At 35.7% G+C, this 23,823-nt stretch overlaps 1 protein-coding gene and 1 non-coding gene across 4 annotated transcripts in view; one reads left to right on the top strand and one right to left on the bottom strand.

Annotated features, from left to right (window-relative positions):
* The window catches only part of MON2 (MON2 homolog, regulator of endosome-to-Golgi trafficking), a 128,094-nt gene that overhangs the window by 25,438 nt on the left and 78,833 nt on the right, over window positions 1-23,823 (bottom strand). For 2 of the 3 annotated variants that reach the window (XM_050748397.1, XM_050748399.1), the window contains exons 22-29: window positions 22,072-22,247; window positions 19,333-19,495; window positions 15,984-16,277; window positions 12,645-12,843; window positions 7,696-8,318; window positions 3,094-3,237; window positions 2,443-2,460; window positions 2,025-2,153 (exon numbers count right to left, since the gene is read on the bottom strand). In XM_050748397.1, the coding sequence (XP_050604354.1) occupies window positions 2,025-2,153; window positions 2,443-2,460; window positions 3,094-3,237; window positions 7,696-8,318; window positions 12,645-12,843; window positions 15,984-16,277; window positions 19,333-19,495; window positions 22,072-22,247 (1,746 nt within the window). The remainder of the gene's footprint in view (window positions 1-2,024; window positions 2,154-2,442; window positions 2,461-3,093; window positions 3,238-7,695; window positions 8,319-12,644; window positions 12,844-15,983; window positions 16,278-19,332; window positions 19,496-22,071; window positions 22,248-23,823) is intronic. The other variant, XM_050748398.1, reaches the window with a different exon arrangement.
* On the top strand, window positions 23,433-23,536 carry LOC126931830 (U6 spliceosomal RNA). The gene has a single exon (XR_007717944.1). It is a non-coding gene; the product is annotated as a U6 spliceosomal RNA (small nuclear RNA).

The following is a 23,823-nucleotide window of genomic DNA, read 5'->3' as shown; positions in this document are numbered from 1 at the left end:
ACTGCAGTGACTGAGCCACTACACTCCTGCCCAGACAATAGAGCAAGACTCTGTCTCAAAAAAAAAGAAAAAAATGTGTATGTATGTATGTATGTATGTATGTATGTATGTGTGTGTGTATGTATAAACTGACGCTAGGCACAGTGGTTCGCACCTATAATCCTAGTGCTTTGGGAGAAGGTTAGAGGACTGCCTGAGGCCAGGAGTTTGAGACCAGCCTGGGCAATATAGCAAGATCCAGTCTCTATAAAAAATCTAAAAATCAGCTGGGGGTGGTGGTAGTCCCAGCTACTTGGGAGGCTAAGGCAGGAAGATCACATGAGATCAGGAGCTTGAGGCTGCAGTAAGCTATAATTATGCCACTCCACTCCTGCCTGGGTGACAGAATAAAACTCTAAAAAAAAAAAAAAAAAAAAAAAAAAACACAACCTGATTTATATTACTCTTTAGTGTTTAATCCTTCAATGGTTAAAGAATAAAGTCTGATCTTATGATGGCTTAGAAGACCAACAGTTATTTTTTCAGACATATCCCAGGTCCCGAACTAAATTTCTCAACATTTCTTAAAAATATACCACGATCTTTTACACTGTTTAATTTACCTATAATACCTGCCTCCCCCTTTTTAACCTAACTCTTAACTCTTTCAAGTGTCATCTCTATTAATTCTTGCCCAAATCCCCTCAGCAGTTGACTTAGTTTTTTGTCTTTCAGAGGAACTCAATTTTTATTCAGCACTGACTACTTGGCAAGCGTCGTTAAATGCTGTATCTCAATGGATTCTCTTATTATACATAAGACATGTAAGTAGTATTGGTATTATCCTTCTTTTAAAGATAAGAAACATGCTCAGATAGGTCAATCTGCCAAGCCTCCACTATGGTCTTTACCTAGCACTTAACATACTGTATTATCACTTGTTTGCCTTTCTTTATTCTCTATATTGAATTATTAAATGTAAGAATGATTTTATTCATTTTAAAATTGCTAGTACCTTGTAGAAAGATGCTTTAAAAATATGCTCAATAAATGAAGAGAGAGGATAGCTTTGGTAAGGTAAGCAGTGAGGAGAGAAAAGTATCATAAAAGTCAAGGGAAGAAAGAGCTTTCAGAAAGCTCAGCTTTCAGAAGGCCAGTACTAAGCTATAGGGAAGATAAATCATTAGAGAAGGACTGAGAATGTGAAGATTTGGTCTTTTGTAACTTTAAGAAAGCAGTTTCTGTAGAGCAATATGGACATAAGCCAACACACAATAGGCGAAGAGTGAGTGGTGACTAGGTGAAGGCCACAGATTATTTAAGGGACATAGAAACAAAGGAAAGTTGAAAGAGGATGACAATTTGAATAGTAAGTACAGTTGAGAGAAAATTCTTGTAGTATCCAAGGCTTAATAATCCTTGCATAAGATGCTGAAAGAAAAATGAAAAAAATCACCAATGAAGAAAGGTGGGGATAGATGAGTCTTGAAAGAAGACAGCTCAAGTTGGTCTGGTATTTATATGATCAACATAAGGTACATCCACATGCTAGAGGAAGAACAAGGTTTAGGGCTAGTCCTTCAAAACATAGGGAAAAACAAGAAATAAGCCTTAGAGGAACGAAACACAATCAACAAGAATCTTTTAAATGGCTGTCCATACACTAAAAAAGTGGCTTTAAAAAAGTCAGCATGCATGTTCAGTTAAGTTTATGGGCTGCATTGTGAATTTCTCCCTGAATGCTCATCAACCTTGAACCTTAAGGAATATTGTCCTAAGAAATCCTCTCATCGGGTTATGTGGGAAAATGTAAGAACTGTAACAAATTTAATGCACATTTATGTTAAAATATTTTTCACTAAAAAGAACTTTTAGAAAAATGGCTTGCTAAATACAATTCATGAATATTGGAGAAAAGTTACTACAAATAATAATACAAATTGTATTTTCCATCTATCCCAATATAATGATAATATATTACCTAAGGAATAATTTCAATAATGTTCTCACAATCTAATGAAAGTGTCGAAATGAAAAAAAGATACCTTAATAATATACTGGAGCACTTTCTCATTCACCACTGCTTTGTGACACGCTGTTTTTTGGTATAAATCCACAACTACTTCTAAAGACCTTTCAGCAAACGGCACATAATTCAAGGCTACCCATTCCGCCTAGAAAGTAATATTTTCACATGCAGTTAAAAATAAACGAGATTAAATTAATCATATTGTTTTCAAAGAGAAAGCATCTTTGTCTTAAAGTTCAGGCCTTAGTTTTAGGTCAGATTATATTACATGCAAAGTTTTCAAAGAGATATGTACTTCATGAAAAAAATAATTTTCAGCCAGGAAAAAATTAAAACTATTTGAAAAAGCACATAGAGCATTCTACCAAGAACCGGGAAAGATGTACTTTATTTGTTGCCAATACGTTAGGACAATTTTAGGAAATTTAACTCACCGGTGCAAATAGTTGGATCTATTGTGATTCCATTGTGTTGCAAGACAAATAGAATGAGAAAAGTTAATACATATTAAAACTACTTTCGGATGATATAAAATTATAATTTTTATATTGAGTGAACAAAATCAGCATGTGCATGCATTCAGAAATTTACTTAAACAAAGTTAAAATTTGCCAACTATGGCTATAAAAATATTTCATGTAAAATCCAACTAAATTTCACACCAGTAGTGTACAACTTCTTATTTAGTACAAGCAGTTTCTTCATCTTGCATGGCAGGTATCTATTTTAAGTAAGATTAGACTTAGGAATTTAGATGCTGTTTTGTATTGGGATGGGGCAACCAAGAAAGAAGTACAAAGGAACTTATATTTCTCAAGAAAGATGTACTGCAGATTAATATGAAAGGCCAAGCTTTCTGAAGAACCAGTTGGAAGAGGAAAGTCATAAATGAGGAGAAAAAGAACACAGAATTATTTTCCCAAACAATATTTCTGTTCAGCTTAAACTGCTAACAGACATGTGTAAATATATTTGTGAGTGAAAAGTATCCTTTTCTGAGATAATCAAAGTCCATCTTAAGTGAAACTATCTGTATTTATAAGCCATGAAATCTTACAAAGTAAATACAATTTACAGGAAATTACCTGATTATATTTTGCATTTGCAATGTGCTTTGTTTCCAGCTGTCCATACTGTGGAGGTTTACAGGAAAATTCTACAAATGCCAACAACTGGTCAAATATAGCTGGATACATGATCTGCATGTTTTCTGGTCCTACACAAATGGCCTATAAAAGCAAAATAAGAACATTAGAATGCATAATCTGAACTCCAATAAGCTCTTTACTGTATATATATTTAACCAGAGAATCTTAAAACCTGTCTTATTTTATGTATTATACCATCTTTTCTAAGCCCTAAAGGGCACAAACTATTTTAAACTGTTATAGAATAAAGTATAGGCTGAAACTGTTAATCAGCTAAAAAATGAGTTTTAAAGTGTGATTTATTTCTTAACAGAATAGAAAAAGGGCAAAGAAAGAGAAGTCCCAGGCAGTCCTCAGGTTCTACAATCTGATTATTTGTTCAGTAATACAGCCATTAGGCCATTAAGAATGTATCACTGGCCACGATGACACTGACTTCAAATTCTGTGATATCAGTTCATTGAAATGACATCTGATTTCTGCACCATGCCTGGTCCACCAACTTTAACAAATAATCATGTGTGTTGCAGTTGGGAAAATAAGTCATCTATGAAAATTTGTTTCTAAAAGAAATGTGTGGATTAATTTTTAACAGGGCTGTGTATATTTAATGTAAAATGTATCTAAATATATAGATTTGATTTAAAATAAATTAAAATATTTTAATATAAGAAAACATTTTAATAAATAGTAACCAGTTTCTCTAGGTTTCTTACTTCAAATAATCTGATAGGAAGAAAGAATAAAATGCGTATCATGAGACGGCAGATTTTAATTATTTCAAATGTGTTGAAAATACTTAAATTGGGTTTTTTCTAGACACAAATTTTTTCTTTTCATATTTTCTTGTTTAAGTCTTCATTTTTCTCTGAGAAAAATATTTAATAATCTTATTTATGAAGTGTCTAAAATATACTTGTGCTTTATAAGACAAAAAGGATGATCACTTTATGCCTGAGAGGGCAGGTACTCTTAAAATACTAAACCAAAATTCAAACCATTTAACTTTTTTTTTTTTTTTTGAGACGGAGTCTCGCTGTGTCACCCAGGCTGGAGTGCAGTGGCCCGATCTCCGCTCACTGCAAGCTCCGCCTCCCGGGTTGACGCCATTCTCCTGCCTCAGCCTCCGAGTAGCTGGGACTACAGGCGCCCGCCACCACGCCCGGCTAGTTTTTTGTATTTTTAGTAGAGACGGGGTTTCACCATGTTAGCCAGGATGGTCTCGATCTCCTGACTTCGTGATCCACCCGCCTCGGCCTCCCAAAGTACTGGGATTACAGGCTTGAGCCACCGCGCCCGGCCTCCATTTAACTTTTTAAAAAAATTTATTAAAAAACAGTATATACAAAGTTTATTTTATGCACTCCATGGCTTTTAGCTTATCAGATAACATATTAGTTTTATTTTCCCTGAGAGGAGATGTAGCCATTTAGCTCTAATGGAACTTTTAGATAAAACTGCACTGAGATATGAAGTAGATATGCAAGTACTGCCCATACCTAAGTTTGATTGTCCTATGATTATAATGTAAGAAAGTAGTATAAAGACATCTAACACCATGTCTCAGTATTTTTTTTCTCAGAAATAATGAAGAATTTGAATAGTAAAATTTATGCACTCTAAAAATTCTCTTTACTGACTGCTTGTAATGGTTCTACTTTCTTCCTCATTAACCTCTTGCTGGGTCTTAACTCCTAGAAGTAAACACGTAGTAATTACTGTGGAAAAAAGAGACTGAATTACTCTAAGTGAATTATTTTATTTCCAATGACTAACAACAACAAAAAACCACAGGTGGGTACCTGAGAAAACTAAGTATTATAATTTCTTTGTAAGTATCTTAACACAAATTAATGACTTTAACTATGCATTTTGATTTTCAATGGTCCTTTATAATAAGAAAACATACTAATAGTGTTATAGTTGATGTATAGAGCAATTTTCGGACTTTAAAAATGCATAATTTGGAACCTATAATTTTTTAACAACAAACTGCATCTAAGGAGTTTTTATGGGCTTTTCTTCAGTATTCTGAAATCTGAATATCAAAAAAATCTATAGACTAAACCTGATAACAAATTTTAGTCCAAAAGCTAAGAATTGATAAGCAATCTAGATAATATTTTCTATTAGTCCTTGAAAGCTGTCTATTTGAAGACAAGAAAAAATACTGAACACCTATATTTCTTATATTGTTTAAGGTTTCACTTACTAACTCATTTAACAATAATCTTTTCAGTGCCTGGCACGTACTAAGGCCTTTGCTAGAGAACTTGATGATGAAAATAACAACAGCTAACATTTACTGGATGTTTAACTCATGCCAGGCACTAAGTGCCTTACACATATCCCATTTAACAAGCAAAAAGTTGTAGATTTATTATTTTTACTTTATAGATGAGGAAGCTGAAGTACGGAAAGATTAAGAAACTTGCCCATGCTGCTTAGAAGACAGGGCTTTGTTACACAACTCCAAGGGCATCATTCACATACAATGTGATATTGTCTCCTAGAGTGCAACTCCGGCAGCCCTGGTGATGAATGCAGATACGGTATCCAGCCATCTGACTAAGAAGTTTAGCAATAAATAAGACAGATGCAGTTTCCTGACCTCAGGACTTACAGTACAGCACATACAGAAAGCAGACAATTAAATTCCCAGCTCCTCTACGTATGCTAAAATAACTTGGCAATAAATAAATAAATAAATTAGCACATATAACTAAGTTAGCTTGGCGGGGAACTGGTGATTTGAGAACAAAGAGAAGACTGAGAACTTGAAGTCCTAAACAATATAAAAGCACTGAGGAAGAACAACATAAATGCTCCCCTTTAGAAAGAAAACATGATACCAGAAATCAGTTTTTCTCTTAGGAAAGAAAATAGCTTTCTATCTATAAAATGTTTTGCTGGATAACTATTAGTTTAAGGATAAAGTGCAAAAGCAAGTAAATTTGGCTTGTGCTAAAATTTCCTCACACCTGTGGAAGAAAATATAAAAACACTCTGATAATAAAATATATGTTTTTCTGTTAGGGGACAGAAACCCATTAAAAATCTTACATTCAAGGTCTATGAAACATCATTTAGGTAATCATACAACATAACAATGGCTAGTGTGAACATTAATAATTTTAAAATAATATAAATGAACAACAATAACCCTTCCTAAGTTTCAGACTGAAGGTATATTTTGTTTTCAAAGCTCTTAAAAGCTCAGAACAAATTACCAGTAGTTGGGATAAATGATTCCACTTTTCCTCTCACTGCTAAAGCAGAGTTTTTAAAAATAAAATTTACACTTTTTTCTGAAAAAAAAAAAAAGTTGTTTCTTGTTTATCCTGTACACATATATAAAAACCTGAATCAAAGATCTGAATGACAGTACCAGATTACGGGTATCTCAAAAGGCCTATGTCTTATTTTCTTTTCTGATAGGATAACTCTTCCATCCCCTGAAGTCTATAAGCAACTTATTTGCATGTCCAAGGACAGGGTGGGTAATTACTGACAGGCTACTTTTCTTCCCCATTGAAAATAAAGATGGGTATTTTGAGTTCAATTGTAGAAAACCAATATCCCTACACTGAATTTTTTTTAAATGCCAGAGTCTTTTATTTTTAGTTTCCTCACATTTCCTGCACAACACAACTAGGGTTAAACAGTTCAAGAACTGCTGCTCAGCTAACCTTCTTCCAGAGGTAATTAGGAGGTATCATGGTACAGTAGAAATTCTTACTGTGAAAAATTTTTATCATTCCAGTTGGGTAAGATGCAGTTAATTAGAAATCTAATTTACACTACACAAATGGTTACTTATAACATGTGTGATCAAAATCCAGATTTACTCCAATCTTATTAGAATGTCTTTACTTTGTTGGAATGGCTGGCTACTCAGTTGGCAATTTTTGCTTAGCATTTTGATGACTGTGAATTGTGCTATCAATTTTTCTTGATACTCTAAAAAACACTTTGAATTTGATCTAGTCTTGCTTGCTAATCTGAATTTGCTCTATAATTTTAGATGTTTGTGTGAATAGTTTTTTTTTTGCAATAACAAAATACACACAGTAAAAATAAATCTCTTTAAAAACTGTGAGGAAAAATACTTTTCATAAATTTCTTTTTTTAAATATAGGCTTTCAATAATTTCAGAGCTAAATTTAAGCACAGATTTTAAAAAATCCCACTGCTTATCAATTTTCTAATTATAAAAGTACTTTACTAAAACTTTTATTCCAAATATTATATCCTCTTGTGAAGACTTGCATGGACAAACCAAAAATCCTGGTGAAGTGAAACATGAGGATGCAGGCAGCTTCTTTAAGATTCAAAACATACATGAATTACCTTTCAAAATACATCAGAAAACCACAAGTTTTCAAAATACCTAGATCTTGACAATCCTCAGTTTGTCCCAAAGTATACATATAAAACAATCTTGATGATAAAAATTTATCCCTGCAAATATATAGCAAAACAAAAAATTTCAGAGAACTATATGCATTAATACTTAGATAGCCACTAAAATAATATTACCTTTTGGAGAACATCTAAAGCTGTAAGTACAGCTTCCTGTAAACTTGTCAAAACTGCTTCGGTATAAGATGGAAGAATAAAAGGGGATGCATCTGAACTTATTGGGACTGAAATAGCACTGTGCAATATGACTCCCAACTTTTGCAAGTCATCCATGTTGAAACCAGTTTTTATGTGTTGGTAGAGAGCTGGAAATATCTGAATTAAGGCTGTAAGAAAAGGCTGGCTAGGAATAAAGGTTAGTTTATCAAAAGTAACAGGAGGCTTAGTACTTTCAGATCCAATTCTATACCAGGTATTCCACGCAGCCCACCATAGATTCAAATCTTCAAGCTCATCAGTAACAATGGGTGGCTCAGAGCTACTATATCTTCCAAGTCTTTCTCCAATGGAATCTGTTCTTACGAATGGCCTGCTCATGCCCGATATGGGCCCTATAAGAACAGGCACAGGTACATTAACTACAGGCGGTGTCTCAGGCTTATCCGAGTCTCTGACAGGGGACACAATCTGTAAAATTTCCTGGAAGCTTTTCAGAGCAGCCAGAGACACTTCATTGTTTTTGCTGAGTGCTGCTGATTGTATATGGTCAAGAAGAACATCCCAAGCTCTTGAAAAATCTCCTATATTAGGAAGAGAAGAAAAACTATTATAAAAGTGACCAAATTTTCTCTTAATATTAGACACTTTAAAGCATATTTGCTTAATTTTTCTGCTTAAAATCCTACAGAACTGAAAAATATATGACTAGGTACTAAGATACTAACAATGGAAATTAAAATTATCACAACCTAGAAATCCGATAAAAAATTTTTCAGATATAGGAACAAAGGGCACCAAGAAGAGGATGACGGATATATCAAATAACGTTTCAATCTTAAAAACAAAACTCAGGTAAGTGATGGGTGCACTAAAATCTCAGACTTCATCACTATACAATTCACCCACGTAACCAATAGCCACTTGTATCCCAAAAGCTACTGAAGTAAAAAAAAATTTTAAACCCCAAAATATGTATGTACTTATACATATTTATACAATTTCCCAGAACTTCTGCCTAAGGAGAACAGAAAAATAAATCAATGAGGTTGAAACAAAAGCATTTCAGTAACATCTTCAGTCTATCCATCTACCTTTATTAATTATTAAGTAAGACGTTCTCATTCTTAATCAGAGAATCATTGGAAAAGTTGTAACTTAGGACAGTATAATACATGTTTTTTATTGGTCTAAATATTTAAGATAAACTATGTCGCATTCCATATAAATCTTAACTTTATACTTTAGTTTTCATATTTAAATTATTTTAGAGCTGCAGAATTTTTTTCTTTTTCTTTTTTTTTTTAAGAGATGGTATTGCACTCTGTTACCCAGGCTAGAGCATCATGTGGTATGATCATGGCTCACTGGGCTCAAGTGATTCTCCCATCTCAGCCTCCCAAGTGTGGCTGGGACCACAGGCACATGCCACCATGCCTGGCTAATCTGTTTTTAAATTATTTTTTTGTAGTGATGGGGTCTTGCTATGTTGCCCAGTCTGGTCTTGAACTCCTGGGCTCAAGAGATCCTCCCACCTCAGCTTCCTGAGTAGCTGGGACAACAGATGCTCACTACCACACTTGGCTAATTTTTGTATTTTTTGTAGAGACAGGGTTTCACCATGTTGCCCAGGCTGGGCTCAGGCAATCCTCCTGCCTCAGCCTTCCAAAGGGCTGGGATTACAGCCATGAGCCACCATGTCCAGCCAGATCTTTTTACTACAGCAAACAAGCCTAATGGCTTTGTTAATAACACGGATTATTATCCACATACCTACATTAAAATGATGTAAAAAATTAGGAAAGTTGATATTTTCCAAAGCAGTACAACATAAGTAGGCTATGAAACATGTAAAATAAATAATCAAAGTTTAAGAACTTTCACTTTGGAAAGGTGATAAATGACCAGATTTTTTTAAAAAAGGGATAAACCCCAAATTCCTGAGAAAACAGTTGGTTAACAGAAAAGCTTGAAGTAGGTCTGGTATAACCTGCCTACTCTGGACAAACCGTAACACCTGCCTAGTTATATGCATCTTTCCCCACCATATTCTTTTTATTAAAAATTGAGGGCTGGGCCCAGTGCTTCATGTCTATAATCCTTGCACTTTGGGAGGCCAAGGCGGATGGATCACCTTAGGTCAGGAGTTTGAGATCAGTCTGGCCAACATGATAAAACCTACATGTCTCTACTAAAAATACAAAAATTAGCTGGGCATGGTGGTAGGCGCCTATAATCCCAGCTACTCAGAGGCTGAGGCAGGAGAATCGCTTGAACCTAGGAGGCGGAGGTTGCAGTGAGCCGAGATCATACCACTGCATTCCAGCTTGGGCAACAAGAGTGAAACTCCGAAACTCTATCTTAAAAAAAAAGAAGTAAAATTTACATACAATAAAAACACAGAATTTTAAGTAAACTGTTTAAAAGAGTTTTGACAACTTACATTTTAAAATGTCAAACAATTAAAACACTTCTACCTGTTGCCATCACAGTTTAAAAGTCTCATGAATCATTACATTTACCAATCAGAATGGTGACCTAATATCAGATTTAGAATATTCTGTGCCATTTAGGGAGAAAAACTCCGGCAATTTCTCTAAAACATATTTTATGTCAGAGAGGGAGTTCCTTTAAAAGACTAGATGTAATTATATATTGCACATGGTTATGTTAAAAATATAAAACTTATTCTAAAATAACAAATATCATTTCTTAGTCATCAACTTACAAAGAATTATCAAAGTCATTAACTGCCTTATGTCTTCATTTAAAAAAAAATCTAAATCTAGGCTGGGCATGGTGGCTCACACCTGTAATCCCAGCACTTTGGGAGGCCAAAGCGGGCAGATCACCTGGGGTCAGGAGTTTGAGACCAGCCTGACCAACATGAAGAAACCCCATCTCTACTAAAAATACAAAGTTAGCCGAGCATGGTGGCGCATGTCTGTCTGTAATCCCTGCTACTTGGGAGGCTGAGGCAGGAGAATTGCTTGAATCTGGGAGATGGGGGTTGCAGTGAGCTAAGATCGTGCCATTGCACTCCAGCCTGGGCAACAAGAGTGAGACTCCATCAAAAAAAAAAAAAAAAAAAAAAAAATCTAAATCTATTAGTTCTTAGCTTTTAAGAGAAATATCATGAAGGTACTAAAAACAATGCTTATTTTGCCAAAACTTAGCAAATGTACAGTGAAAATTTGTGCATTTCACTGTATGTAAATTTTATGTGAAAAAAATCCCAATATTTAAAAATACATATACCAAGCCCTAACATGCAAAATGGATCAGACACTGCAAATTATTTTTGGAAAAAAGGAGAAAAAAGTGCACATAAAGAACAACATATAAAAATGCCTATGGAATGAGTAAATATGCTTGTCCTTTAACACAAAGAAGTTTAAAAAATGCCAAACACAAAATAATAAAATAGATAAAATAATGTGTACAACATGCTCATAACTATGTACAAAAGTATCTCTGGTCACCTTTTTCTACCACCACCAGCATTACCACCAGAACTGAAAGTAGTATAGTCGGCAACCGGGTTTCTCAGTCTTAGTACCATTGACATTTCTGGTTGGATAATTCTTTGTTATAGGAGGCTGCATTGTAAGATGTGCACTGTAAGATGTGTAGCATCAACCCTTGCCTCTACCCTCCCCAGATGACAGTAATGCTCAACCTTCCCCAGTTATGATAACTAAAAATGTCTCCAAAATTGCCAAATGTCCTATGGGAGAAAAATGGGCCCTGTTTGAGAACCACCGATACACACAGCCAACAGTTTCCTAACCAGTCCAACAACATCTTGCCATCCTTCTTTGTTGCCATTCCATTCTACATGCACACTAAGACATGCACTTTGTGATCTTTTTGAAGTGCATATTTGATCATGTTAAATCATGAATTAAAATCTATCAGTTTTTTTCATTGTTCTTAGGATGAAATCCTAACTTTTTTTTGGGGGGGGGGGGACAGGGTCTCACTCTGTCACCAAGGCTTGAGTGCAGTGGCACAATCTTGGCTAACTGCAGCAACCTCCATATCCCAGGCTCAAGCAAGCCTTGTATCTCAGCCTCCCAAGTAGCTGGGATTGCAGATGTGCACCACCACATTTGGATGATTTTTTATTTTAAAAAAATTTTTGTAGAGATGAGATCTCATTATATTTCTCAGGCTGGTTTCAATCTCCTGGGCTCAAGCTATCCTGTTGCCTCCACCTTCCAAAGTGTTAAGATTATAGGCATGAGCCATCCTGCCCAGTCTCCTAACTTTCTCCTAACACATTCTACATGATCTGGATGATCTGGCCTTTCACTACCTCTCAATCTCTTTGATAATCAAACTCTTTCTTATTCTCTTCATTCTAGACCTTTAAACATGCTAGGGTCCACCATCTCTTTTCCTCAACCTTCTCTTGTCTCTTTTACATTCTCTCATTGACTGTAAGGCTCTCCACACTTCATCTTACTCTTGCCTGATGAACTCCTACCCTTCAGATCTCAGGAAAACTATTGCTTTCTCAGGAAAGCCCATCTGGAATTCACTGGCCAGGTCAAATACCTACTGAGGCTCACAATGTACCATTCCTTGTAACATGCCATTGTAGAAATTTTGCCTTTATTTATGTAATTATGGGTACTTCCTCATGCCCATGATAGCAAGAATGATGGGTATTTTGCCTTTCATTGTATCCCCTAGAGGCTAGCCCACAGTAGGTACACATTAAATAATTTCTCAATGAAACAAATGAAAATACACATGCTTACACACACACCACACATAAAGACTACGTTAAGGTAGATTATTCTTAGGTAGTAGCATTGTATATGAACTCTAAAAGAATTGTCTGTATTTTCCAAATTTCTTTTAACATTGATTACTTGTATAACCAGAAAAAAATATATGTATACCTAAAGGTTGCAGCAAATATCTTCTAGTGTTGAAGATCCTTGCTACTCCAGCCAATGTTAACACCCATGTCTCAGCCCATTGCTTCTCAGCTGTGTCCCTTGAATGATGAATGAGAATATTGCCACCTCCAGACTCAATCTTTTCTTTGTCTGCAGTGGTAGAGGACTCTCGAACTCTGTCCAGTAGATGAAAGAGTACCTAAATATTTATAAAAATGTCATTTAAAATGCATTGATAATATAGCTTAAGTAATAGCATAATGGCAACAGCATAGGAATCTACAAAGTGTTACAAAAAATATACCTGAAAGTCTTATCAATCCCTATATATTGGAGGAAACTGACCAATAAAGGTAATTACACATTCTTTGTTTTTGTTTTTGTTTTTGTTTTAGATGGAGTCTCACTCTATCACCCAGGCTGGAGTGCACAGGCACAAGCTCACCTCACTGCAACCTCTGCCTCCCAAGTTCAAGCGAATCTCCTGCCTCAGACTCCTGAGTAGCTGGGATTACAGGTGTCTGCCACCACACCAGCTAATTTTTGTATTTTTAGTAGAGATGGGGTTTCATCATGTTGGCCAGGCTGGTCTTGAACTCCTGACCTGAGGTGATCTGCCCGCCTCGGCCTCCCAAAGTGCTGGGATTACAGGCGTGGGCCACTGTGCCTGGCCATAATTATATATTCTTAAGTTTATCATGGAATATAAAAAAATAAGGCTGCACACAATGGCTCACATCTGTAATCCTGGCACTTTGGGAGGCCAAGGTGGGCGGATTGCTTGAGCCCAGGAGTTCAAGACCAGCCTGGGCAACATGGCGAAATCCAGTCCCTACAAAAAAAACCCCCCAAATTAGCCAAATGTGGTGGTATACATCTGTAGTCCCAGCTACTTGGGAGGCTGAGGTGGGAGGATCACCTGAGTCCCCGGGAGAGGTTGAGGCTGCAGTGAGCGTGATCATGCCACTGCACTCCATCCTAGGCAACAGAGTGAGATACTGCCTTAAATAAAAAATAAAATTAAATTAACTGGATAAAATATAAGACTTGTTGAGGTATCAATGGAGGATCTATGGGGTAATGTATAAAAAAAGAACAAAGCCGGCCGGGCGCGGTGGCTCACGTCTGTAATCCTAGCACTTTGGGAGGCTGAGGTGGGCGGATCACAAGGTCAGGAGATCGAGATCATCCTGGCTAACACAGTGAAACCCCGTCTCTACCAAAAATACAAAAAAAAAAAAAAAATAGCCGGGCGTGGTGGTGGGCATCTGTAGTCCCAGTTACTTGGGAGGCTGAGGCAGGAGAATGGTGTGAACCTGGGAGGCGGAGCTTGCAGTGAGCGGAGATCCACAACACTGCACTCCAGCCTGGGTGACAGAGCGAGACTCCCTCTCAAAACAAACAAACAAACAAACAAAACAAAAAAAAACAAAGCTAAAGGGAGGGGTCCAGGACAAAAGTAGAATTACTGGAGACAGTTCACGCCTGTAATCCCAGTGCTTTGGAAGGCCATAAAGTGGGGAGGATTGCTTGAAGACTGGGGTTTGAGAACAGCCGGGGCAATATGGTGAGACTGTCTCTACAAAAAAAATTTTAAAAATTAGCTGGGCTTGGTAGTGTGAGCCTATAATCCCAGCTACTCAAGAGGCCGAGGTGGGAGGATCACTTGAGCCTGGCAGGTCAAGGCTGTAGTGTGCTACGATCAGGCCACTGCACTCAAGCCTGCGTGACAGAGAAAGACCCTATCTTTCACTCACAAAAAAAGACCAACTGTAGCCTATGAATAATTTCTGTGTTTCTCAAAGTGGTCTCTGAACTAACCAGCAGCATCAAGCTTCACCCAGGAACTTGACAGAAATACAAATTCTCAGGCCTCACTCCAGGTCAAAATAATCAGAAATCCAAGTTGGGGGAGGGCTGACAATAGTGGCTCAACAATCTGTGCTTTAACAAGTCTTTAAGGTGATTCTGTTACACTCTAATGTTTAAGAGACTGAAGTAGAAATCAGTTACAGAAAATGAAACAATGCAAGGGGTGTGAGAAAAAAATCATTAAGAATTAGGCAGTAAGAAGATAAAAAATGAAGTTGCTTGAAAGGAAAATTAGAAAAGTATTAGATTAAAAACAAACTGTATGGGAGAATTAAGCATGTTTTCGATCTGAGGAGGAACTATGGGATGGAAATGAAATAGAAGACAGAAGGAAAGAGGGTTTTTTACTATAATATATATAATATTTATCACTTAAAAAAAATAAAAATTAAGTGAAAAAAGAAAACAGGGCTTTGGATTATTTTATTTGGGAACACAGAGTGTTATTATTATAATATATTTTTTTGAGACAGTCTTACTGTGTCACGCAGGCTGGAGTGCAGTGACATGATCTTGGCTCACTACAACCTCCACCTCCCAGGTGCAAGAGATTCTCGTACATCAGCTTCCCGAGTAGCTGGGATTACAGGTGTGCACCACCACACCCAGCTATTTTTTCTTACAATTTTTAGTAGAGATGGGGTCTCACCATATTGGCCAGGTTGGTCTCGAACCCCTGACCTCAGGTGATCCTGCTGCCTCGGCCTCCTAAAATGTTGGGATTACAGGCGTAAGCCAGCATGTCCAGTCCATTAATTTTTTAAGAAGACATTCTGGGGTCTATTAATTTGAAAAACTCACAAAAGCACATGAAAGGATTATAAACAGAATTTTATTATAATGGAACAGATGGAACAAAAAAGAAGAGACTTTCAGCAAACAGGGAATGATCACTAATAAACTGCTGATTTTATTAGAAAGTTTCAAAAGAAGAAAAAAATGAAATTGTAATTTAATGAATAAACATTACATGTACAATATACCTCTTGGAGGTTACTTTTGTTTGGAAAACAAGTAAACTTCATTACTATTGATATTCATCTGTTGATAAAATTCTCTTTTGATTATATTTAAATTACATATTTATAAGTAGACCTCAAAAGTAAAACAAACAAAAACCTCAAAAGCTTTCCATTCTATTGTAAGGGACTGATTACCCTTTGTTGTTTAGTAACTCCTGGTTTTTACAATTTGGGAAAACAGGGGGAAAAAAGAGAAAGATAAAGGCAGAAATCACGAAAGTGATAATAAGAGATGAAGACAGAAACAGAGATAAGGCTGTTAATATTTGATTTGCTCTGTGTGAGGTACAATTTACAGTATGACACAGTTATTATTTCCTGTTTTGTCAAATACACAAATACATGGAAATTCTTTAAAAATTAAAAGAAATAAGTTTAACTGAAAAAGTATTAATATATAAGCATGTTTCATTAAAAGCTGATAGTCCAATCTATTTTACAATACCTTCCAGATAACAGTGTGCCAGGTTGAATGCTGTAATAAAGTTCCATGTGCACCAATTGTAGAAAACAGAGTTTGCCCTGCACTCTTCCTGACAGCAGGACGGGGATCCACACATAGCTCACCCAATTTTGCATAAAGACATAACCACAAGCAATCAAATGGCGGTGCAGGGTGGAACGGCCGATTTAAAACCACTCCTTTCTCTTCTGCCTGCTTTTGCTGTGCTGCCTCTTCCTTATTTAATTCTTTTTCAATAGTTTCCCCTCTTTGGAAAAAATAATCTGAAATATTCCACTAAAAAGCAAAGTGGGAAAATATTAGTTCATTCAAGGTTTTGTTTTAAACACATAAATATGCAACATGTGGCTGTTTTTACCTTTCAGAGTAAAACTTTACAAACCTTACTTCAAATGTCTCTTTCCTAGTAGAACAGGTTCAATGAAAACATCTCGTCCTCTGTCAGTGTCTCCACATTATTTTAGGAGAAAGTGGGAAAACAATCTTTTGCTAACTTTTTTTTTAACTTTTTTATTATAAAAAATGTCAAGAACATACAAAAAACCAAGAATAGTATAATGAATTTAAACATATTGATATATCTACCACCTAAATATAACAGCTGTTAACTATAAAAAATATAACTACAATATCATTATCACACCCTAACAATGTTAACAATTCCCTAATATTGTTTAATAAGTTTGTAATTTCATAAAAGAGCAATCACTGTTACTAAACATACCTTATAATTCATTGTCAACCACAGTACAAATTAATGATAATTATGCCAATGGTTAAAATACAGGGAATCCAGTACTGTGAACATAAATGTAAAACAAAGGAGGTGCTATCCAGCAGTAATTTAAGCAATGCTGAACTAGTCACCCACTTACAATTATATATGCAACATGCTTACATTTTTCCCCATGTAAAAATGGGAAAAATAATAGTAATAGTAAAATACAGTTGTTCCTTGGTATCCAAGGGGGACTGGTTTCAGGACCTCCCACCTCATACCCAAATCCACAAATCCTCAAGTCCATTAAATAAAATGGTGTAGTATTTGCATATAACTTACACACACCCTCCCATATAGTTTGAATAATACTAGATAACTTTTAATACCTAACACAAGGTAAATGCTATGTAACTAGTTGTTATACTGTACTGTTTAGGTAATATTGACAAGAAAGCCTATACATGTTCAGTACAGACACAACTATCCTGTTTAAAAAAAAAAATTTCTATTTATAGTTGGCTGAATCTACAGATGCAGAAGCCACAAATATTGTGAGCTGAATGTAGGAAGAGCTGAATGCAGTAACTTATCTAGCTTGTGAGGAAAATTTAAAGTTCAAATTTATAAAACTTCTGAATTTTAATACACATTTAAAAGATTCTAGATAATTGCCTTTAAATATATGTTGAAAACAATTCTGTGCATGTTTATTTCATGTAATGTTAACAATTCTCTAAGATTTCATTACAGGGATATCTTGTATTATTGCACTTCTCTTTGTTGTGCTTCACAGATAATTGCAATTTTTATAAATTGAAGATTTGTGGCAACCCTGCATTGAACAAGTCTGTTGGTACCACTTTTTCCAGCAGCATGTGATCACCGTGTCTCTGTGTCACATTTTAGTAATACTTGTATTATTTCAAACTTTTAAATTATTACTCTGTCTGTTATGGTGATCTATGATCCCTGATCTTTGATGTGACAATTGTAACTATTTTGGGGCACATGAGCCGCACCTATGTAAGATGGCAAACTTAACGTGAGTTTTCTGACTGTATCCTCGTCAGGTTGTTTCCTCATCTTTTTACTTCTTCTCAAGCCTCCCTATTTCTTGGGATACAACAACAGTGAAATTAGGCCAATTAATAACCCTACAATGACCTGTAAGTGTTCAAGGAAAAGGAAGAGTCGCATTTCTCTCACTTTCAATCAAAAACTATAAATAATTAAGCTTAGTGAGGAAGGCACGTTGAAAACCAAGACAGGCCAAAAGCTAGGCCTCTTGTGCCAGTAAGCCAAGTTGTGAATGCACAGGATAAGTTCTTGAAGGAAACGAAAAGTGCTACTCCAAAGAGCAAACAAATGAAAAGTACATCATGGCAGGTGCCTGTAATCCCAGCTACATGGGAGGCTGAGGCAGGAGAATCGCTTGAACCCGGGAGGCAGAGGTTGCAGTGAGCCGAGATCACGCCATTGCACTTCAGCCTGGGCAACAAGAGCAAGACTCTGTCTCAGAAAAAAAAAAAAAAAAGAGAGAAAGAAGAAAGTACACAAGCCTTATTGATGATATCAAGAAAGTTTTAGCTGTCTGGATAGGTCAAATCAGCTACAAGATTCCCTTAAGCCAAAGCCTAATCTAGAGCAAGGCCCTAACTCTCCTCAATTCTATAAAGGCTGAGCAAGGTGAGGAAGCTGCAGAAGAAAAGTCTGAAGCTTGCAGGGGCTAGTTCATGAGGTTTAAGAAAAGACGTTATCACCATAACCTACAAGTACAAGGTGAAGCAGCAAGTGCTGATGTAGAAGCTGTAGCAAGTTATCTAGATCTAGCTAAGATCACTGATGAAGGTGGCTACACTGACCAACAGATTTTCAATATAGACAAAACAGCCTTTTTATTTTTATTTTTATTTTTTACAGAGACAAGGTCTGGGTCTGTCGCCAAGGCTGGAGTGCAGTGGTGTGTTCATAGCTCACTGCAGTTTCCAATCACTGGGCTCCAGCGATCCTCCTATCCCAGCCTCCCATGTAGCTGAGACTACAGATATGCACCACCACACACAGCTAATTTTTAGTAGAGACGGAGGTCTCATTTTATTGCCCTGGCTGGTCTCAAACTCCTGGCCTCAGCAATCCTCCCACCTCAGCCTCCCAAAGTGCTGGGATTACAGACATCAGCTACCCTGCCCAGCCTGAAACAGCCTTCTACTTGAAGACGTCATGTAGGACTTTCATGGCTAAAGATAAAAAGTCAATGCTTGGCTTCAAGGCTTCAAAGTACAAGTTGATTTTCTTGTCAGAGGCTAAGGTAATTGGTTCACATAAAAGTCAACTGAAGATTTCCCTTGTGTGTACTATTGTTTACGAAACCCTTTCATGACAAACCCTGTAAAATCCAAACTTCAGCTCAATGTATGAAAATTATTTCAAACATTTTGTTATTAATATTTAAGTGATGTTATTTAATCCTTCACACAGACGTAAGTTTGAAATTTAAAAGCCATATAAACAATTCACAAAGAGCTAAAAGTATATTTGCTTAGCATTCGCTCTCAACTGAATAACAATGATTTCTAAATTATATTATATTCTAAGGACAATGATACTTACCAATAAACCTATTGAAGTTAAACTAATATTGAGTTCTTGGTTATGGAGACCAAAGCTACCTGCAACATCTACAACTATTTGCAGGCAAGTACAAGGCATTGTTGGTAGAAAATCTGTCACAACCAACTGAAGACACTGGAATGCAGTTCGTATCAAGGATTCTCTGAAAGCGAAATGTATACAGATGCACTTATTTTATTTATTTATTTATTTTTGAGACAGGGTCTCACTCTGTCACTCAGGTTGGAGTCCAGGGGTGCGATCATGCCTCACTCTCAACCTCCCCGGATCACGTGATCCTCCCACCTCAGCTTCCCCAGTAGCTGGGACTACAGGTGCACACCCCATGCCTCTTTTTTTTTTTTTTGGTGGAGACAGGGTCCCACTATGTTGCCTTGGCTGGTCTCAATTTCCTGGGATCAAGAGATCCTCCTGCCTTAGCCTCCCAAAGTGCTACAATTATAGGCACGAGCTACCACACCCAGTCTTACTTATGCATTTAAAAGAAATGTGTAAAAATACGTATCTTACAATAATTTGAAGTACAATTTTATTTTAGAATTTAAACAAGAAACTCCTAATATCGATCATAAAGTATTTTAACATTTACATAAATGTAAAAAAGATATGCTTACTTAAACAAATTAACAAAAACAAAGAAAGAAGTTTACAGGCAATAAGAAATAAAAACAAATTAAAAAATAAAGTATTAATATCATATTACTTCTATTTGTATTTCATAGCAACTAACCAAAGAAAACTTAGACAATAAATGAGAATGGGAAGTTAGTTAGTTATTTTTCTCCTCACTGTATCCCTGATATCTTGTACAGTGCCCAGTACATGTAAATACACACAATTTACTGAAAAAGAGTTCCTCATTCTTTTATATCCATACTACATCTTATTTAAATATTCAAAGAAATATAAAAATCCACATCCAGTCTGTGAGAAAAGAGTAAATTTTGAATTTCAAATAAATATAATAAGAAGTATTTCATTTTGGAGAAAAATCCTGGTGGTAAATAATAATAATAATAAAATGATAAGTAAAATTGCTAATACTCTGAGCGTTTAGTATGTCACATACTTTCTAAGTGTTTTATACCCATTAATTCATTATATCATTACTACAACACAACACATTACAGGTTGGGAGAAGACACTTAAGCTTGATTTAAGCTGATCTCTTTTCAATTTAATCATCTCAGTATTTTGTAGTATTTAAAGAATTTTATTACTGTAAAATTAACGTTCCATAATATTCTCAAGCATCTTGGTCATCTGTAACTTCTGAACTAGTCATCAAAACAAGACATTGTGTTACTGTAGAATTACAGAAAAAATCTATCCAATGTCTGTCTGCTGAATCCCTCCACTGCAATCTCCTGCCCCAAAAGTTAAACAATCCATGTCCCCTCCAAATTTGCTCTTCCTTGTGTATTCCCTATTTAGTTAATGATACTACCATTCCCCACTAAACTGCCTAAGTCAGAAATCTAGAAGTCATTCCTGATTGCTATTTTCCCCTATGCCCCTCTACAGTCAATCCGTTAAGAAGCTCAAATCCATCTCTTTTTTCTAGTGAGCACTTGTAGGCATTCTCATTTCCCACCTTCCCTTCCATTCTACTGTCACAGTGATATCTATCAAATTCATGTGATTATGTCATTCCTCTATTTAAAATCCCAAAATGTCTCCCAAATGTATTCTGGATAAATTCAAATCATTGATATAACTATATAAGATCTCCTTCATAATTTTGGCTCTGTCCTCCTCCTGCTGAAGGTTTCTTCTTTTGTGGCATAACAAACTACAGTCACGTATTGCTTACTGACGAGGATATGTTCTGAGAAATGTGTCATTAGGCGATTCTGTCGCTGTATGAACATCACAGAGTGTACTGACACAAACCTAGATGATACAACCTACTACACACCTGGGCTATATAGTACAGCTTATTGCTCCTGGGCTACAAACCTGTACAGCTTGCTACTGTCCTGAATACTGTAAGCAACTGTAACACAATATAAGTATTTATGTACTGAAACATATCTGAACATAGAAAAGGTACAGTAAAAACAGAGTATTAAAATCTTATGGGACCTCCATCATATATGTGGTCTGTTGTTAACTGAAATGTTAGGCAGTATATAACTATACTTTCTCACTAGGATTCTGTGTCTAGGGCGGAAGCTATTTACCTGTGTAATCAGAATAACTGTCATGCATAGTATCTGAAATACACTACGTATAGAATAAATGTTTAATAAATTTAAAAGTAGTGGAAAAAGTTACTTTAAAGCAATTTCTGACTGCCTAATATACATAGGGAGGTCAAGCCCTAAATGCTATTTCACATCTTATCAAATAATTTATTTTAAGAAAACACAACAACTCAATCTTTAGATGTGTTATAAAATTTGTTAGATTGTTTCATGTATCTTATAAGTAAGAATCTTATATTCTTGCATGAATGTCAAATAAAGAGCAATTTTTTCCATCTTTCCAAACCAAAGGTGATCCCTAAAAATTGCCTGTAGCCACTTAGGGGTAGAGTTAAGAAAAACTATTATAGAGCTTAGCTTTAAGCAGGAAGCGCATACATGAAAAAAAATAACCATTATTTCAAGATTTTAGGATGGAGTCCTTTTCCACCTCTATCACTTTTTGATGTTAATTTTTATTTATATTTTATTTTTCATACATATTTTTTCTTAAATAATTTTAAATACTTACCCTTGATCATTTCTGATTGCTCCCATGACTCCAAGCACTAATGGCCATCCAGGCCCAAGACTGTCTCCCTGACTCTGCAGAATCTGCAACACACATTCTAACTGCTTGAGTCGAATATCTGGATGATTAATATTGGACATCTCCTTTAACGGGTTCAATAAAAGCAACTGCAGCCTCTGAAAAGGGGGCAAGAAACTAATTAGGAAGAGAAGTCCAAAAAGACAAGAAGGCTTTGCTGTTGCTTTTTAAGTTTAAATTCATCTCCATTCAGACTACTATGGGAAATAGAAATTTTTATGTTTTATTCATTTTTTTTTGAAATGGAGTCTCGTTCTGTCACCCAGGAGGCTGGAGCGCAGTGGCACAATCTTGGCTCACTGCATCAGCCTCCTTGGTTCAAGTGATCCTCCTGCATCAGCCTCCTGAGTAGCTGGGATTACAGGCACGCACCACCATGCCCAGCTAATTTTTGTATTTTTAGTAGAGATAGGGTTTCACCATGTTGGCCAGCCTGGTCTTGAACTCCTGACCTCAGGTGATCTACACACCTTGGCCTCCCAAGGTGCTGGGATTAACAGGTGTGAGCCACCATGCCCGTTTGGAATTTTTCTACTAAAATAAACATCAAATATCATTTATCTAACAGTAATTATTAAAGGCAAATCTATATTTTCAAATAAGAGAAAAAATCAACTTTCAAGAAGTTAGATTTTAGGTAAATGGGAAGTTATCTTACTTTAAAAGATACTAATTATAGACCCCATAAATAATAGAAATAAATGTCACTAAAGGAAATATATCTCCATCTATATTTGGAGAGAGGGAATCAATTCCCAATTTCTAAAATGACCTTTCATTTACTTTATTAATGTATATCATATGTATTTAAATGTAAAATTCTCAAGTGTGATGTAGTAATAGAAGCTATAATACTTATAAAAAATGAATAAATATAGCAGGAATGAACAAAGATGACATAAAACCACGAAATTTGTTAGTTAAAAAAAGCCCTCTGTCTATCCCTTTCAGCATCTGAAAACCCTTCATTCTTAACTTTCTTCTCTCTAGGGGATTCTTTTATTTGGTTCATTCACTGAATAAACATTTCTAATCTTTCACTGTGTATTAGGTATTAAGCTGGACGTTGAGGATATCAAAATAAATGGAAAAGGGTGTTATTTTTTCAAAAGAAATTCAAATTGTTGCAGAAGAACATATGAAATAATATCTTTTCTGTCTTGTTCATCATCTTATTCCAGGAGGTATATTCAATAATTATGTGTTAGCTCAATTTCTGGAATACAATTACAATACAATAAGATGATGAGGGCAATTGGAATGGTTATTAAATGCCTCATTCTGTGCTTGCTTCGGTAGTACATATACTAAAATTGAAATGATACAGAGATTAGCACAGACCCCGTGCAAGGATGACATGCAAATTCGTGATGTACTCCATATTTTTATTTAAAAAGTTAAAAAATAAATAAATACCTCATTCCTACTCAGTCCTGAAACAATAAAACTTTGGTAGACTTTTTAAAAAGTGGGTACAAATAATAAAGAGAGTCAGGACAAAGAATTCATGATAAAAGTAAACTGTGGAAGTAAAAAATAATTTAAAATTATTTTAAAATAAAAATCTATTTCATTGTGCTTGTTTCCTCTGCCACTTATTTTCTCTCTATGTAAGGGTAGGGAGAAGAAAAAAAAATCCAGAGACAGGTAAAGACCAAAGCAAAAGAGGCTCCA

Source organism: Macaca thibetana, chromosome 11 (assembly GCF_024542745.1).
Source record: "Macaca thibetana thibetana isolate TM-01 chromosome 11, ASM2454274v1, whole genome shotgun sequence".
NCBI lineage: Eukaryota > Metazoa > Chordata > Mammalia > Primates > Cercopithecidae > Macaca > Macaca thibetana.
The sequence above is the reverse complement of the archived record's forward strand: the minus strand, read 5'-3'. Positions and strand labels throughout refer to the sequence as shown.